An 18,420-nucleotide genomic window follows, 5' to 3' on the forward strand; every position below is an offset into this window, starting at 1 on the left:
CTAAATCTCAAAAGCCCTGAACAGTATTTTCTATTCTCTCTTTTACTTCAGTTGAAGGGATGTCCCTAAGACCAGTGCCTTTACTTGGAACCTTTTTCCCATCCCCTTCCATCTCCTACAGCACACTGATACCATAATTGTCGCAACTTTTCTCTTTTTTTAAACATATTAAACATTAACCATTAGAAGCAGAACAAGAGGGAAAACATCAAAACAAAAGGGAAAAACCAAGAGGAAGAAAAAAAAAAGAGAGAAAATGGTATGCTTCAATCTGCCTTCAGACTCCACAGTTCTTTCTCTGGATGTGGAAAGCATTTTCCTTCATAAGTCTTTCAGAATTGTCTTAGATCATTATATTGCTGAGAAGAGGTAAGTCTATCAAAGTTCATCATCACACAATATTGCTGATACTGTGTACAATGTTCTCCTGGTTCTACTCCCCTCACTCAGCATCAGTTCATCTAAGTCTTCCTAGGTTTTTCTGAAATCTGCCTGCTCATCATTTCTTATCACACAATAGTATTCCATTACATTTATATACCACAGCTTGTTCAGTCATTCCCCAATTGACGGGCATCCCCTCAAATTCCAATTCTTTGCCACCACGAAAAGAGCTGCTATAAATATTTTTGTACATGTGGGTCCTTTTCCCTTTTTTTAAGATCTATTTGGGATACAGAGCTGGTAGTGGGATTGCTGGATTAAAAAGTATGCAGAGTTCTATAGTCCTTTGGGCATAGTTCCAAATTGCTCTCCAGTATGGCTGGATCAGTTCACAACTCCACCAACAATGCATTAGTGTTCCAGTTTTCTCCCATCTCCAACATTCACCATTTTCCTTTTTTGTCATATTAGCCAATCAGATAGGTGTGAGGAGGGACCTCAAGAGATGTTTTAATTTGCATTTCTCTAATCAATAGTAATTTAGAGCATTTTTAATATGAATATAGAAAGCTTTAATTTCTTTATCTGAAAACTGCCTGTTCATATCCTTCGACCATTTATCAACTGAGGGATGACTTGTATTCTTATAAATTTGATTCAGTTCTCTGTATATTTTAGAAATAAGGCCTTTGTCAGAAAAAATTTAGCAGTAAAAATTGTTTCCCAGCTTTCTGCTTTCTTTCTAATCTTGGATGCATTGGCTTTTTTTTGTGACAACCTTTCAATCAAGTCCAATTTCCCATACACTTGCGGCTTCCTTGTTGCCTACAGACATACCCAGATCTTCCCCCATCCTTCAAAACATAACAAAAAGTCACCTGAACCTTCTGGTATCATCCTATGTCTGTCCTCCCTTTCCTAACAGAACTACTAGAAAAAGCCTCTATTTCCTTTCCTCTTACCAACTTCTCAAATTATTACAATCTGGCTTCTCACCTCATCACACAAATGAATATAGCCTCTCCACAGTTAACACCGACCTTGACATGGCCCAATTTAATGGTCTTTTCTCAACCCCCAGACTTCTTGCCCACACTGTAGCATTTGATACTGTTGACCATCGTCTCCCATATACTCATTACTCTGGGAATTCACGATTCCACTCTGATGGTTCTCCTCCTACCTATGCGGCCATACCTCCATCCCTCCCCCACATGCATGGCTTGAGGTCTCTTCTGTTTTCTCTACTCTCTCTCAGTGATATCATCAACTGCCAAGGGTTCCATTATCATTGCTATGTTGATTACTCCCAGATCTATATATTCAGCTATAATCTTTCTTCCTATACTCCAATCCTACAGCAGAGATTGCTTTTTGAACATTTTCAACCTAATGTTCCATGGACCTCTCAAACTAGTAGAATGCCTAACTAATTCGCAGCTCCTTTCTATGTCAGAGCATAAAGTAACTCATCCAGGGTTACAACCTAGGCCATTATTGCTCTTTCCATTAAAACAAAAGTCCAGCTTGAGTTAAATGTCCATATCCCATGAGTAATTGATGTGACACCAAAGATGACTGGCCTTAAAAAATTGTTATGAATAACAACTTGCTGAAAGGGGATTATTTCTGAACTTCTTTTCTAGGCTGTAGTGTTTAGAACAATGCTTTGCACATAGTAAATACTTTTCTTTTTATCTACTTGCCTCAACATATGAAGAGTTTCCTTCCATCAATGAGTACTGACTAGAATAGAACATTGTGCTTATTCATTTCAACAAATGGTAAAACCAGATCCACAACATTCAGGAATGAGTTGTTCTAAAGTAGTTTCAGGTATTCTGAATGTGAGTGGTTTCCTCTTCAAACACCAAAACTTAAAAAATCATAATTATTTGGGGGAAAGGTATTCCCAAAATGTGTTATATAGCCATAAAAAAGTCAAGTGACTTGCTCAAGGTAACACTGCTAGTATGTGAGGTGAGACTCAAATCCAGACCATCCTCACTCCAAAGTCCAGCACCCTATTCACTGCACCATGTGCTGCATGATGTACCCCATCTACTATGACATTCACATAGAAGTGGTGAAACTAGAATATGAGAAATTCAAAAAGGAAAAGACCACTCATTTGCTGTTATTCAGTCATGTCCAACTTCTTGTGACCCCATTCCAGGTTTCCTTGGCAAAGACACTGGACTGGTTTGTCATTTCCTCTTCCAGCTCATTTTACAGATGAGGAAATCGAGGCAAACAGGGTTAAGTGACTTGCCCTGGGTCACACAGCTTATAAGTGTCTGAGTCTGGATTTGATGAGTCTTCCTGCCTCCAGGCCTGGCACTAACCACTGTGACACCTAGCTGCCAAACATAAGAGGTAGGAGGAAAATTATGAAGGACAGAGCACTTGAGTTGGGCCTTGAAAGAAGGCAGGGATTTCAACAGGCAGAGATATGGAGAGATCATCACACTAGATGGGAGAGACAGCAAAAACAGATGGGAAACAGCAGCTCAGAATGAAGAACCAAGTAGTCTAGATTTAACCCTATATAACAATATTGCTAGCAGCTGTTGTGAGGGTGAAAGACCAACAACACCAGCACACAGGTGCTTTGATTTGCTTTTCTAAGGAAAGCACCTTTAAGGGGTTAACAATCTTATTTTAATTAAACATACATATACCATTCGCTTAGTTCAGGGGGAAAAGCCAACACCCCGAACTTCAGAGCAAATAGAAACAGAAATTACAGAGACAATATAAACAGATCAACAAACAGATTTCTGTCTGACAAAATCATCACATACATAGTTACCAAAAAGAGAACAACTGGGTTTTTTCAAAGCTGGGGGGGGGCCTTCAATCAGCTACCGTCTCATCACCAACACTCTTTCAGTGAGTGTAACCCCAAAAATTAACCTCTAACCTCCCAGCACATATACCCTGCTCAGGGTCCTGAGGGCTCGGAGCCACCATCCAGGGTGTTGGAAAGTTCTTCAACCTCTAGCACCACATCATATACAAATCAATGACTCCCCCTCCTGCTGTCTTTCTACCCTCCCAGTGTGGCTTCTCTGGGTTCTGTGTCTCCCTGGACCAACTGAGGGGGTACTCAGGTTTGCCTCACCCCAAATTCTCTTTGGTATATGGATGCTCTGGCTCTTTTCTAGCCATAACCTTAACCCCGGTGGATTATCCTTTTGCTTTTGGCCAGGAACTGAAAGAAATGCTCCTTTGGGAATGGATGATACTCTCAATTGTAATGACTCCCAATTGCCTTAGTGCTAAGAAACACTCTAAAACAAAAAGGGGTCCACTTTATCTGCCTCATTCAAACAAAGGCGAGACTCATTAAATGCACTTGGTTGCCTTAGCACTCAAAACAGAAGAACAGCAAAAAAAAGTCTGGTCCTGATTACCATTACACGCTAATAAAGAGTGCACTGAGCATCTGCGTATTCAACAAAGCTGGAAGATGGTTTGAAATTAGATTGTAGAGTACCTTGAATGTCAGACTAAGGGACATTATTTTAAGCAATGGGAGTCACTAAAGGGTTGTTTGTTTTCTTAATCAAAGGAGTGACATCATCAGATCTTTGCTTTAGGGATACAATTCTAATAGCAACAGGAAGTATGAATTAGAGAGGAGAACAAGTGGAAGCAAGGAGACCAAATAGGATAATCTAGGCAAGAGAAAATGAGGGCCTGAGACAGAGTGGTGGAAGTGGAAGTGGAAGTGGAAAGAAGGGAGATAATGTAAGAAATACTGAAGTAGAATCAAAAAGATTCCACTGACTGCATGTGGAAGAATGAAGAGTTAAGGATGATTCCCAATGCCAAGCTAGGAGAATAATGGTGCAAGAGGAAAAATTAGGAAGTTAGGAGGGGAGGTGGATTTTTGTGGGAAGCTGATGAGTTCAGTTTGGCCCTATTATTTTGATTTTTTGGAGTGGCATCAGGCAATTGAAAATGCAGGATGAGAACTCACATACAAGTCAGAGGCGGAAACTTTGATCGGAGATGTAATCTGTACCGAGGCAATTAGAAAGAGATGAGATTGTCAAAAGGAAAGAACGCAGTAAAAGAAAAGAATCAAGGGCAGAGCCTTGGGAGACATCCATATGGGATGTGGAAGCATATTAAAAATCTTTCTTAATTTCTCTAAAAATACTAAGTAATATTTATCTGTTCTAAAAGCCCATTCCAAAACCACTGGAAAAGCATCTTGCAAAGCCTGACAGGGTCAAAAGGGCTTTCTTAGGGTAATGAATTCAGGTTAGTACCCAACTTTTTCAGGAAGAGAAACTTTTTGTCTTCCTAACTGTGAAGGGCTTTAAAATGCAAACAGAACTTTATATTTGACCCTAGAATAGTGAGCCCTAGGAATTTACTGAATTGGAGAAGAAGGGGGCTGACATGATGAGATCAGTTTCACAGAACAGTAGAGGATGGACTGGGGAACAGTCCAGGTGGGAGGTGATGAGGGGCTTGCATCATGGGTGGTAGCAGTGTTAGAGGAGAGAAGGAGACACATTCAAAGGATGTTTACAAAGGCAAAAACTGACAGACCTTGGCAACAGAGGTAACAGATTAGATACAAGGGAGGAGGGATGAAAGAGAAAGCAAGCTGTCAAGGATGACACCTAGGTTACAAGCCTGGACATCTCGGAGGATTGTAGTAACCTCAACAGTAATATGTAAGTTAGGGAGAAAGGAAGGTTAGGGGGGTGGTGGAGATAATGACTTTCATTTTGGACATGGTGAGGTTAAGATGCCTATGAAACCTGTCTATGAGTCAGGAAGTTCAAGATACATAATAAGCAGTTGGTAGTGTGGGACTGGAGGTCAGCAAGGAGGTTAGGGTTATTTAAGTAGATTTGAGAATCATCCGCATAGAGATGATAATTAAATCTGTTGGAGCATATGAGATCACCAAGTGAAATAATACACAGGAAGAAGAGAAGAGGAGCCAGGACAGAGCCTGGGGAACGCCCACAGTTAGTGGGCCCATCAAAGGATACTGGCAAGCTGTCAGATAGGGAGGAAAAAATCCCAGAAGACAGCAGTGCCCTGAAAACCTAGAAAGAAGAAACAAGGAGAAGAGGCTGATCTACGGCGTCAAAGGCTGCAAAGTGGTCAGGAAAGACAATAATTAAAATTTGTCAATTAAGGGATCATTTGGAATCTCTCTGGAGAATACAGTTTCAGTTGAAATGAAAAGGTTGGAATCCAGACTGGGTAGAGGTGAAGGAAGAAATAGTGGGGGAAGACATCCGAGTGGGACAATGAATCAATTAGAAGGGTATAAAAGGACCGCCATGGCAGAGTAAGGGCCTAGTTGAAATTATATCACATAAATCTGTGGTGGACCCAGTTAGCATGGTTTCATATTCTCTGAGCTCTCTCCATCCTTGGCGACTCAGTGGGATTCCTGGACCTAAGCACCAGGAAGGCAGTATTAGACATCAGGGTAAGGAACTAAAGTCCAAACAGGGTAACAGGGGTGGGGAACCTATGGCCTCAAGGCCACATGTGGCCTTCTAGATTCTTGGATGCAGCCTTTTGACTGAGTAGAAATTTTACAGAACAAACCCTTTTATTAAGGTGATTTGTTCTGTGAAGTTTGGCTTCAGTCAAAGGGCCTCTAGGCCACAAGTTCCCCACTCCTGGGGTAGAACCATTATTATAGAGACCTACACCGCTCAGTACCTTTCTTCATTTGAGGTTCTTTCCATCCATATTTATCACCCAATCAAGATGGTGGTGGCTACTGTCTACCAAACTCTAGTAACTTTCTTTCCCTAGTGAATTCAGTGTGTACCACCACTATAAACAAACCTGTATTTTGACTGGGGGTGGGGGTTTTCAGGGATATGCCATCTCTGTTCAATCTGGATCCCAATAGAGGCCTAGCACCCTAAAGAATAACCTCTCTAGGCTTCAGTTTTCTCATCTATAAAATGAGAGGATAGAGTAGAGGACCTTTAGTATTGCTTTACCTGGAAATCCTGTAGCTAGACAAACGCATCCTATGAAATACTGTCTGACCAGTACAGAGTGCTTTGTATGGAAGCATTCCTTCCTCTAATATGAAATATCAAGCTTCTATTAATGCAGATTAATCTTGCAAATTATTATTATCATTATAATCATCATCATCAGCTCTATCACACTGTTGTGAAGAGCAAGCTTGAAGTACACTTAAATCCCCATTTCTCATATCAAAAACAAGTTCTGTTCATTTGGTGCTCATTCATTTTTTTTCCAACCTAAGAGCAAAATTTGATATTTATTCCATTTCTGTCTGCTGAGACCATTCTGAATCATGTCATTTATCAAGATTTGTGATCCCTCTAAGCACTGCCTTATCTGTAAATTTTAGAGCATGCCTTCAATGTTTCCAAGGTCACTGATCACAAACAAATAACTGAACAGGGCAAGTCCATGGACAGAATCATACAGCTCTCCAACAGAAACTTCCCTCCAGGCTGTCAAGTCATTAGTCTACATTCTTGGCTCTAACAGTGCCACCTAACAATATTATCATTCAGTCCACAGTTTACCATCTTACCGATAAAAGTATGGAAGAGTAGTGCAGAAAGGATTCACAATGGTATTTTTCCCCATATAAAAACAAATCACGGGGGGCGGAGCCAAGATGGCGGCTGGTAAGCACGGACTAGAATGAGCTCCGTACCCGAGTCCCTCCAAAAACCTATAAAAATGGCTCTGAACCAATTCTAGAACGGCAGAACCCACAGAACAGCAGAGGGAAGCAGGGCTCCAGCCCAGGACAGCCTGGATGGTCTCTGGGTGAGGTCTATTCCACACGGAGCTGGGAACGGAGTGGAGCAGAGCCCAGCCTGAGCGGCGTGGACGATCCAGACCAGAAGCCGGGCGGAGGGGGCCCTAGCGCCCTGAATATGTGAGCTGCGGCAGTTACCAGAACCCTCGACCCACAAACACCAAAGACTGCGGAGAAGGTTAGTGGGAAAAGCTGCGGGAGTGGAAGGAGTTCGCGGTTCTGCTTCCAGCCCCGGGGGCAGCGGAGGTGGGGCAGCTACAGCTGTTGTTACTTCCGGCTCCAGGCCCACCTGGTGGGAGGAATTAAGTGGCGGATCAGAGCAGGGGTGCAACAGCCTGCTGAAGATCTAAGCCCAGTCTGGACTGGGGGTCCTTGGGGAAGGAGGAGTGAGGCTCTGACAGAGCTGGCATCTCCCCCCCAAACGTAGAACATAGAACTCTGTAATCTACAAGCAGTCATACCCCACTGAAAAACTCAAGGGTCAAGTTAGTTGGTTGGGAATATGGCCAGGCAGCGAAAACGCGCCCAGATTCAGTCTCAGACTTTGGATTCTTTCTTTGGTGACAAAGAAGACCAAAACATACAGCCTAAAGAAGACAACAAAGTCATAGAGCCTACAACCAAAGCCTCCAAGAAAAACATGAACTGGCCCCAGGCCATAGAAGAACTCAAAAAGGAGTTGGAAAAGCAAGTTAGAGAAGTAGAGGAAAAATTGGGAAGAGAAATGAGAAGGATGCGAGAAAACCATGAAAAACAAGTCAATGACTTGCTAAGGAGACCCAAAAAAATACTGAAAAATACACTGAAGAAAACAACACCTTAAAAAACAGACTAACTCAAATGGCAAAAGAGCTCCAAAAAGCCAATGAGGAGAAGAATGCCTTGAAAGGCAGAATTAGCCAAATGGAAAAGGAAGTCCAAAAGACCACTGAAGAAAATACTACTTTAAAAATTACATTGGAGCAAGTGGAAGCTAGTGACTTTATGAGAAATCAGGATATTATAAAACAGAGCCAGAGGAATGAAAAAATGGAAGACAATGTGAAATATCTCCTTGGAAAAACCACTGACCTGGAAAATAGATCCAGGAGAGATAATTTAAAAATTATTGGACTACCTGAAAGCCATGATCAAAAAAAGAGCCTAGATACCATCTTTCAGGAAATTATCAAGGAGAACTGCCCTGATATTCTAGAGCCACAGGGCAGAATAGAAATTGAAAGAATCCATCGATCGCCTCCTCAAATAGATCCCAAAAAGAAATCTCCTAGGAATATTGTTGCCAAATTCCAGAGCTCCCAGATCAAGGAGAAAATACTACAAGCAGTCAGAAAGAAACAATTTGAATATTGTGGAAACCCAATCAGAATAACCCAAGATCTGGCAGCTTGGAATGCGATATTCCGGAGGTCAATGGAGCTAGGATTAAAACCTAGAATCACCTACCCAGCAAAACTGAGTATCATGTTCCAAGGCAAAATATGGATTTTCAATAAAATAGAGGACTTTCAAGCTTTCTCAGTGAAAAGACCAGAACTGAATAGAAAATTTGACTTTCAAACACAAGAATCAAGAGAAGCATGAAAAGGTAATCAAGAAAGGGAAATTGCAAGGGACTAAAGTTGAACTGTTTTGTTTACATTCCTACATGGAAAGATGATGAGTATGATTCATGAGACCTCAGTATTAGGGTAGTTGAAGGGAATATGCATGTATATATATATATATATGTATGTATATATATGTATATATATGTTTATGTATATATATAAGTGAATGTGTATGTATGTATATATCTATGTGTATATCTATGTATGTGTGTATATATATGTGTTTATATATATATATATATATGTAAAAGAGAGAGAGCAGACACAGGGTGAGTTGAAGATGAAGGGAAGATATCTAAAAGAAATAAAATGAAATTAAGGGATGAGAGAGTAACATACTGAGAGAGGGAGATAGGGAGAGATAGAATGGGGTGGATTATCTCGCATAAAGGTGGCAAGAGGAAGCAGTTCTATGGGAGGAGTGGAGAGGGCAGGTGAGAGGGGAATGAGTGAACCTTGCTCTCATCAGATTTGGCCTGAGGGGGAATACCATACATACTCAGTTGGGTATCTTACCCCACAGGAAAGAAGAGGGAGGAAGATAAAAAAAAAATAAAAGGCAGGGGGATGATGGAGGGGAGGGCAGAAGGGGGTGGAGGTAATCAAAACAAACACTTTGGAAAGGGGACAGGGTCAAGGGAGAAAATTCAATAAAGTGGGATGGGTTGGGAAGGAGCAAAATGTAGTTAGCCTTTCACAACATGAGTATTGTGGAAGGGTTATACATAATAATACATGTGTGGCCTAGGTTGAATTGCTCAACTTCTTAGGGAGGGTGGGTGGGAAGGGAAGAGGGAAGAGAATTTGGAACTCAAAGTTTTAAAATCAGATGTTCAAAAACAAAAAAAGTTTTTATATGCAACTAAAAAATAAGATACACAGGCAATGGGGTGTAGAAATTTATCTTGCCCTACAAGAAAGGAAGGGAAAAGGGGATGAGAGGGGAGGGGGGTGATAGAGGGGAGGGCTGACTGGGGAACAGGGCAACCAGAATATAAGCCATCTTGGAGTGGGGGGGAGGGTAGAAATGGGGAGAAAATTTGTAATTCAAACTGTTGTGAAAATCAATGCTGAAAACCAAATATGTTAAATAAATAAATTGCATTTAAAAAAAAAAGGATGAGAAGAATAAAGCAATAATACTATAAAATAAAAAAAAAAATAAAAACAAATCACTTCTAGGTTCAGAGACAAGGAGAGAAAAGAGTGAAGCAGGCCGAGCAGAAATCTCCTCTGAAACCCCTGGAATCTATGGCCCACGTGGACTCAGGGCCCGGTGGTACATTGACTCTAGTTCTGGACTTGGGAGTCAGGAGATCTGGTTTCCAATGACAACTCAGACATTCACTAACACGTTCATGAGAAAGTGACTTAACCTCTTAGTACTTCAGTTTCCTCACTGCTCAAATGCACATAAAAATACTCGTATGACCTACCTCACAAGGTTATTAAAGCACTCTGCAAAGCTTAAACTGTTATGTAGAGACAGGCAAAATGAGAAGGCATGAACCTCAAAATAAGTTATTATGGCCCATCCAGACTAGCATCATACCCACAGAGAGCTGTGGGGAAAGGCCTTACATAAGCCCTCTCCTAGTTTTTAAGTATGATCCCACAAGTTTCAAACCGTGCTGGAAGACCCCAAACTACATGACTACTATTATCAAAGAGGCATGGAGTTCTGTACCTCCCACCAAGAGGTTCTGGAGCAGGGGTTCTTAACTGTTTTTATGTCATGGACCCCTTTGGCAGTCAGGTAAAACCTGTGGATTCTATCTCAGAAATTTTTAAATACATAGGATTACCAAGAAAAATCAATTATATTGGAATGCAATTATCCACATATTATAAGAAAAAGTTCATGAACCCAAGGTTAAGAATTTTTGGTCTAGAGCAGAGGGGTCAAAGACATGGCCAGAAGCCTGCATGAGGGCCCACAACACTGGACTGCAGCCCAAACCTGATCAAAATGTAACTGGGAAGCATTTAACAAAATAAATAAAAATACACTTCAACATAGATGATATTAATACATGGTTTCCTAAATAAATATGCGGCCCACAGGGGATCCTTACATACAGTTTTGTGGCCTGTTTCTATTTGAGTTTGACACCACTGCTCAAGAGGCAGGAGGAGAGTGAGAGAGAGAGAGGGGAAGCAAGGAGCTCACGGGAGAAAATGGACAGATACCTTGGTCTAAGGCCCAAGGTCCTCATTTTTTTGTTTCCATCTCCATCACTGGCCTACTCCGTCATACTATGTACAGATTAGTCCTAACGGCCACCTTTTCCTTCAAAGTGTAACTCAAGTAGCGCCTCTCTTTTACGAGGCCTATCTGGTTTCCTCCTCCCCCCAAAACCAGATGCTACAGCTCCTAATTAATTTTTATAGATTTTGCAGTTATTTATCTTTGTATACCTGGTTTCCCCAAAACAGAATATAAGCTCTTTCAAAGCAGAGATTTTTTTTGTCTTTGTGTTCCCCACTGCCTAGGACAGTGTGTGGGAGCATAAGTGCTTAATAAATGCTTGTTAATAAATTATTCTTTGATAGGACATGACAACAACAACAATAATAATAATAATAAGTATGTGCATGGTTCTTTAAGGTTTGCAAAGTGCTTTATGTTTTTTTTAAATAGGGCACCTCATTTGATGCTCACAACATCCCTATTTTACCAATGAGGCTGAGATGATCACATTAGTAAATATCCCAGGTATCATTTGAAACTAGGTCTTCTGACCACAGCCTAACTGGTTGTCAAGGGTACCTGTCTCCAGGTACTGGGAGCTAAAACAGGACTGATAATTTGGAGAAGAAAATTCCTGGAGCGGGAGGAATGAATGTCAGATGGCTCAGACCAAGCCTCAGGCTCTAATCAGGCATTTGGGGGTTTGGGGGGGGGGAGGGAGTAGGGAATGGTGCAGTGACTACTCCCTACATCAGAGAAGGGAAGGGACCAAGGAAAAGAATTTGAAACCTCCCAGTCCTGATTTCCTCCAGGGTAGATGAGTGAGGAGAGGGCCCCATTCCACAAAGTTGTAAGTGGGGTGCCACAAACCCTATTACTGCTAAGGCTGAGATTCTGTTGGGGAGATGGGAGAGAAAGACAAGGAGGATTTCTATTTCTTCTTTGAGGGCTGAAACATTTGGCATCTATTCTAAAAAAGCAGAAAAGAAGGGAGATATCTCAACAAGGCACAAACCCTATTATGACTGTGTAAACGAACATTACCTTCCCTAGTGTTCCAACTCCCATCCAACGTAAACATTTTAGTTGCACACATTCACATATTCATAAGAGAACAAAAAAGTTATTTTGTGCTCAAACTGGGAGAGTCCAATTTCTGCAATTTTAAAAGCTCAGTGTTTGTGCTTGAATAAATGCAGATCATTATCCTTGGCAACTAATAATGCTTTAGCATTCCCTAGTAAGTGAGAAAACAAATGTAGCAGCCTGTGGAAGTCACCCAAAGAACAAAATGGTTATGGAAATAATTTAAGAAAAAAAAAAGCCTTATTCTTTTTTGAAAGATTTTAGTAACAGTCTTTCCCATTATCTTAGATATCACTTTGGTTGCCCTTGAAATTCACAGTCATTTTCAAGTTTCTAAAATTTTATATTTTTTCTCAATTTCAAAACTCTACCTGTTTTCATTAGTATCCTTAAAAGGGGTGGGGGAGGATCGAGGGCCTACTATGTTCCAGGCACCGTGCTAAGCACTTTACAAATATTATCTCTCATTTGAGCCTCACACCAATCCTGAGAGGTAGCTATTACATATTATCTTCATTTTAGAATTGAAGAAACTGAGGCAGCTAGAGGTTATGTGATCTGCTTAACTGTTGTTGTTATTATTATTATCAATTATCATTGCTCAAGGTCACAGATCAATTAAGGGCCCAAGGCCGGATTTGAATTCAGGTCTTCCTGACTCCAGGTCTAGAGGTCTGACTACCGTTGCTGCCCAGCTATACTTAAAGATATGAAAAAATGAACAAAGAAATTGCTGGAGCAGAATGGCACATTACTTTGACCTCTATAAATTTTACGGGAATTCCAAATGCATCACAAACGCAAACTTCCAGGGCAGCAGTTTTATATGGGTGTTTTGATGCAGGCAGATTAAAAAAAAAAAAAAGGGGAAAAACATATAGCCAGCACTTTGGTCTTATGAAAACCACCTCATCTAAACTTAAGATTAGTGATTTTGCTGACCACAAAACTGACTAAAGGAAGTTTCTTCAAGCAAGACATTTATGATGTTCTTTGGCAATTCAAGTCACAAGTCACAGATAACCAGAGCAGCTGCCAGTCACACAGTTTAAAGTCTGCAAAGTGCTTTGCAGACATCTCTCCATCAGCAGTAATGAAAATCACTAGCATTTCCATAGCGCCTACTTTGAGCTAGACACTGTGCACTTTACAATTATTTTCTCATTTGAGCTCCTAGACAACACTGCAAGGTAGCTGCTTCTTTATTCCCATTTTACAGTTTGGGAGAGTGAGGCAAACAGAGGTTAAGTGACTTGCCCAGAGTCACACAGGTAGAAAGTATCTGAGGTCAAATTCAAACTCAGGTGTTCCTGACTCCAGGCCTAATGTTCTATCCACTGCACTACCTAGTTGCCTCACTGCTTATATCACCATAGTCCTGTGAGGTAGATGCCAAAGTGGAAAGTCATAGCAAGAAAAAAATCCAATGTTTACCAAAAAAAAAAAAAAAAAAAAAGGGCAAGACTGGTGAGTCAGAAAGCCTCAAGAACTTCTATACAAGTCCTTGCTTTGCCCCTAATAGCTTTGTGACTTTGAATAAAATCATAAAACTTCTCTAATCTTCTATTTCTTCATCTGCAAAATTATGATATTTACCTTTTCCTATCTCATAGGGTTATTATTAAATACAGTTTTATTAGTTATCCTATGGGCAATTTGTCATCTTCATTGGCAATCCACATGGTAATGATAGCTTGTTGATACATACTTTTTTTGCAGAGGGAAGGAGGAAAACGAGCTACAAGATAATTCACAATAGTCCCCACAAGGTAGGTAGTATGATTCCCATTTTAAAAGGAGTCCCATTTTACAGATAGGAAAACTGAAATCTGGAGGATTTAAATTCTTTGCTCATGGTAAGCATCTAAAAATAATAAGCCTTAGAACCCGGGTCCTCTGAGTCTAAGTCACAGGGCCTAGGGGTTGAAGGCACTTCTGAGATAATTCTAGCTGACTCCTTTATTTTACAAACCAGGAAAACAAGTGATTTTGCCAAAAAAAATCACAAAGGTACTGAATTTTAATCCAGATCTTCTTTCTCAAAATACTGTGTTCTTTCCAGAATATCATAAATGTCAGACACATTTTAACAATCCGAGGGTTCATTTACAATCCATTTTCCATTCAGTTATTAAATTCCTCTGCAAATAATTTTCAATCGGTGTTAAACCTAGCTAGAGTCAGCAGACCTGGGTGTAAATGTTGCCTCCGGGACTTAGAGCTGCAGTGACCACAAGAAAGTCCTATCACCTCTCAGAGGCCCAAAAAGCATCTGTAAAATGGGCAAAATAGCTGTTTAACTTTAACCTCGCTGGGCTGTGGTACAGAAGGTACTACAGATTTAGTAAATCTCAAAATACTATCAAGATGTCAGAGACTGTTAATAAACTTCAGGTAACAAACCTCCAAGAGAAAGTGCTACAGTCATTACCTTGAGAGTTCTTGCTGTGGGAATGTAAAAATTAACAAAATACTTATGGAATGTAGCAACATTTGCTAAAATGATTAACCCTACCAGTAAGAGATGGGCCTCCTACCAGAACTCTGAACAAATCACTTACCCTCTTCTGAGGCTCACTGTCCTCATACAAAAAATGGGGATAATCAAACTGGCACTACATTACTGAGGCCTCAAACGACATTGTCCAAAGTAAAAGACTTTGCAATTCTAACGTATTCCAGAAATATAGTTAATGATAAAATTAAACTATTGATCCATCCACCTGTCTGGGTGCTCAAACCCTCTACCAATTAATGGGGGGGGGGGGCCGACTCCTGTATTCTGGATAAATAGTCCAGCCTCACTGATTCTCATCCTATGAATGAATATGGGGAGAGGGGGTAAATAGGGAACATAACCGAATGCTATGAGTGTGAGAGGAGGAACAGACGAAAGGATAATGAGATTTCTGGAATGGGATCTTGATGAGATGCACTCCCAAGGTCATTTACTTCGCTCCAGAAACTTTATAATATTTTCTACCGTGGTTAAAAAATGGTAAGAAAGGGGAGGTGATGTTAACATAACTCGATTGTTCCAGGTGTCAATCGATAGGTCTCAGAGGAGTCTAAAACCATTCAGCAAAGGGTACCAACCTCAGGCTGGAGGTGATAAGGCAGGATAATGCCCTTACAGTACCCCCAGGGCATGGGGTTTGGAAAGGAATTCCTCCAAATTCAGAGCTTTTATGGAAGACGTTCGCTAACGTGTGTTCTAAGGTTATCCTGCTTTACTCTAGTCAAAACACAAGCTAGCAATCTGGTATTCTGGGTTTATCCGTTTAAAAATAAAAAAAAAGAATGCAGCCCAGCCAGCCTCTGCCCCCACGCCGGCTCCGGCCGGTCACTCACCTGCACGTTGGGGAAGGCTGTTTTCAGCAGATAGAACATTTTGCGGTTGGACAACACATCCCCGCTGGTCATCTTCTCCTCCGCTCCTTCCCGGGTTTTCCCTTTGGCCTTCTCGTTGAGAGCGTTGCTCTCGCGGACCCTCTTCACCTCCTCCCCTCCCCTGACGGCGGCCAGAACGGACACCGCCAGTAACTCGCGGAGGTCCACCGTGCCCCCATCGGCCTGAGCGCCCGGAGAGTCGGGACCGCCTCCTCGGTCTCCCCCCAAGACGAAGAGGGCGAAGCGGCCGGCCAGGAAGCCGGAGTACAGATGGTAGAGCACGCCCAGCCCTAGCAGACAGAAGACGGCCACGCCGAGCGGGGAGAGGCGAATGCCCATGGGAGCCATGGCTGGAGCCGGGGAAGGCGGCCGGCCCCCAGCTGCCTCCCTAACGCGGCCGGAGCGGAAACACTCCTGCCCGGGGGGCTCTGAACGCGGAGACAATCAGCGGCGTTCCATCGCTCCCCGCAACCTCCCCGAGCGTGCAGCTACAGCCCCCCGGGAGCAGGGGCCCGCATGGAACCAGAGGGGTCCCCTCTCTCCTGCCCGACCCCCACCCTAACCCGCGCACAATAAAGGCAGCTCCTTCCTTCCTTCCCCCAGCTCCAAGCCGCGCGCCTTAGCTAACCGCGTCCGCGGCCTCCCGGGCCTCCGGCTCCCATCCCAGGGCTGGGCCACACGCCGGGAGAGGAGGAAGGGGGTGCAGCCGGGTCCAGCTCCCACAGCCCGGCAGGGTCTTTCCCTTCCACGTTAGCCAACAGCAAAGAGAGGTGAAAGGGGAGGAGTGGGTGTGTATCCGGGTTACGCGCAGGAGGTGGGCGCAGCGGGCGGAGCCGCCGCTCCACTTTGGAAACGTGCCGGCCTCCTGTTTGGAGATGGGGGGTGTGGCGTGCCTGCCTCGGGCTGTTAATGCTCCCGAGCCCTGAGATAACGATCTGCGCGTTCAAGTACCCGGGAATCCGGGGTTCTGGAATTGGGAATGAAGCATGCATTTCTTGCAGGGATATGCCGGAGCTTTGATTAAAAATCCCCCCCCCCCCCCGCCACCACCCCCGCCCCAAAGATTCGTGACCTAAATCGCGATGTTCCTGCCGGCAGATAACTAGAACGCGTTAAGTCTGTGAGGAGGGAAAATTAGAACGTGTCTGTTTAAATAAGGGTGGCCGAGCTTCCTTGGCTGGAGCTCGGGGGAAGCCTGAAGGTCGAGGCAGAAGTCCTTTCGATCGCCACCTCTGAGCTCCGGTGGTAAAAAGGTCTGGAGAGATTATTCCGTCCTCGAACCCAATTGAGATCACTGACTTGTGGTGAAGCTCACCTATTAGCTTCGGGGATGGGTCAGACATAATGGGAAATACAATTATTTCAAATTCAGTATAAACCTTTCGGAGGAACCAAATGAATACAGTAAATCTCTCGCCGCATTAGACTAGTCCTATTATTGGCCTTAGGAGACAAGCTCTAGTCATGATTAGACATAGAATGTCACTTTAAAAAAAAAATCAACGTTCCCGTAACAAAGCATGCAAAAGTTATCTTTATTCTTAATGGGTTAAGGGTACTGTTTACCGGTAGACCACAGCGTTCACCATCGGATTGCTACCTGACTCAACTCTCACTATCAGATTATAAACACTATTTGATGGCAAACACTAGATTGTTAGTACTTTGAGAGCAGGCCAAACTCACTCTTCTTTGTATTCCTCAATGCCTAACACAAAGGCATTCAAAGCTCAAATGGCTACAGTAGATTTGGGAGTCACCCTCCAAAATTCAAATTAAAAGCAATTCCTGCCTGCCCACCCTGAGAAACTCTTCTCAATTTAAGTTATGTCCATTTAGGCTCAAGGTGGTTCAAAGACTTGCCCAAGGTCACATGGCGCCTAAAATAGTGTCATCCATACAGAAGACTGCGGTCCTGTTTCTGGAAGACTGGAGGACTGGAGCATGCATGGGCTAGTTCTTTATTGGCCCATTTGGTTGGAAGCCACATTTCCATTTTATGAAGAACTAGGAAAAGCTATCATCTTTAAACAGCAACTCAAGTGGTTTTTCCTGCATTCTTGTTTGAGGGTGAACTCCATTCACACCATTTGGGCTAAGTGACTCCCAGAATCAGGACTGGAACCTGTTCTAATGGCAGAGAGTGAGGTCTCTGATCTTGGAGCTCAGGTCTTGGGAATCTGGGAGTGCAGGCTGTGTTTTGAACTTGGTGGAGAAAATACTATGTAGAAACTAAACTAACCTGTAAGTGTGTGTGTGTGTGTGTGTGTGTGTTGGGGCGGGGAGGGGAGGGGAAAGGGAATCATGTTTCGAAAGTATTGAGGAGAAAATTTGTATGTTTGTGGAATTATGGAATTATGGAAAAAGGTGTGAGGCACTGAACCTCGTAGAACTAGGGGAACACAACTGAAGGGAGGCTTGAGCTGATGGAGAAGAAAGACTCCCCAAACTCCTGAAGGTACTGGAGAAATCTTGGAGAGTGGAGCCATAGTTAAACCCATGTTAGATGTATACAAAGTGTGTTATAAATGTTTGTTGAAATTGTTTGGAGAACAGGGATCATAAGTGGAACCTACACATTGAGTGTTAACAAGGTAGGGAGGGCAGTGTAAGCTGGGCCTGGACTGGCCTACCCTCTCTCCTAGAGCTGCAAGACATCTCCAAAGTCTGCATACTATTATGGAGATAATGATATACAAGGACTTGCTTATTTCCTAGATACCCAGTGTACCTCCTGTAACTAGCTACAAAATAAATAGTGCTGATGGTGAAATACAAACAGAAATCAGATACAAGGGACCAGCCCCTATAGTGTTGGCAACAACAGATCTTTGGAAACTGCCACTGTCCTTCATATCAACATGTGGGGAGGAAACTTTGCAGCCAAGCATGACTGATTTTTAAGGAGTTCTCAATGAAAGGGTCATAGAGTAAAGATGGTTACACAATTCAGGGAG

At 42.6% G+C, this 18,420-nt stretch overlaps 1 protein-coding gene across 1 annotated transcript in view; it reads right to left on the reverse strand.

Moving 5' to 3' along the window:
• Positions 1-16,235, reverse strand: part of BPNT2 (3'(2'), 5'-bisphosphate nucleotidase 2) — a 62,026-nt gene extending 45,791 nt beyond the window's left edge. Inside the window, exon 1 of the mRNA XM_036755462.1 lies at positions 15,425-16,235. Coding sequence (XP_036611357.1) covers positions 15,425-15,811 — 387 coding nt within the window. The 5' untranslated portion in view covers positions 15,812-16,235. The remainder of the gene's footprint in view (positions 1-15,424) is intronic.
• Positions 16,236-18,420: the final 2,185 nt, after the last annotated feature.

The sequence above is a fragment of the Trichosurus vulpecula genome, chromosome 1, assembly GCF_011100635.1.
Source record: "Trichosurus vulpecula isolate mTriVul1 chromosome 1, mTriVul1.pri, whole genome shotgun sequence".
Classification (NCBI taxonomy): domain Eukaryota; kingdom Metazoa; phylum Chordata; class Mammalia; order Diprotodontia; family Phalangeridae; genus Trichosurus; species Trichosurus vulpecula.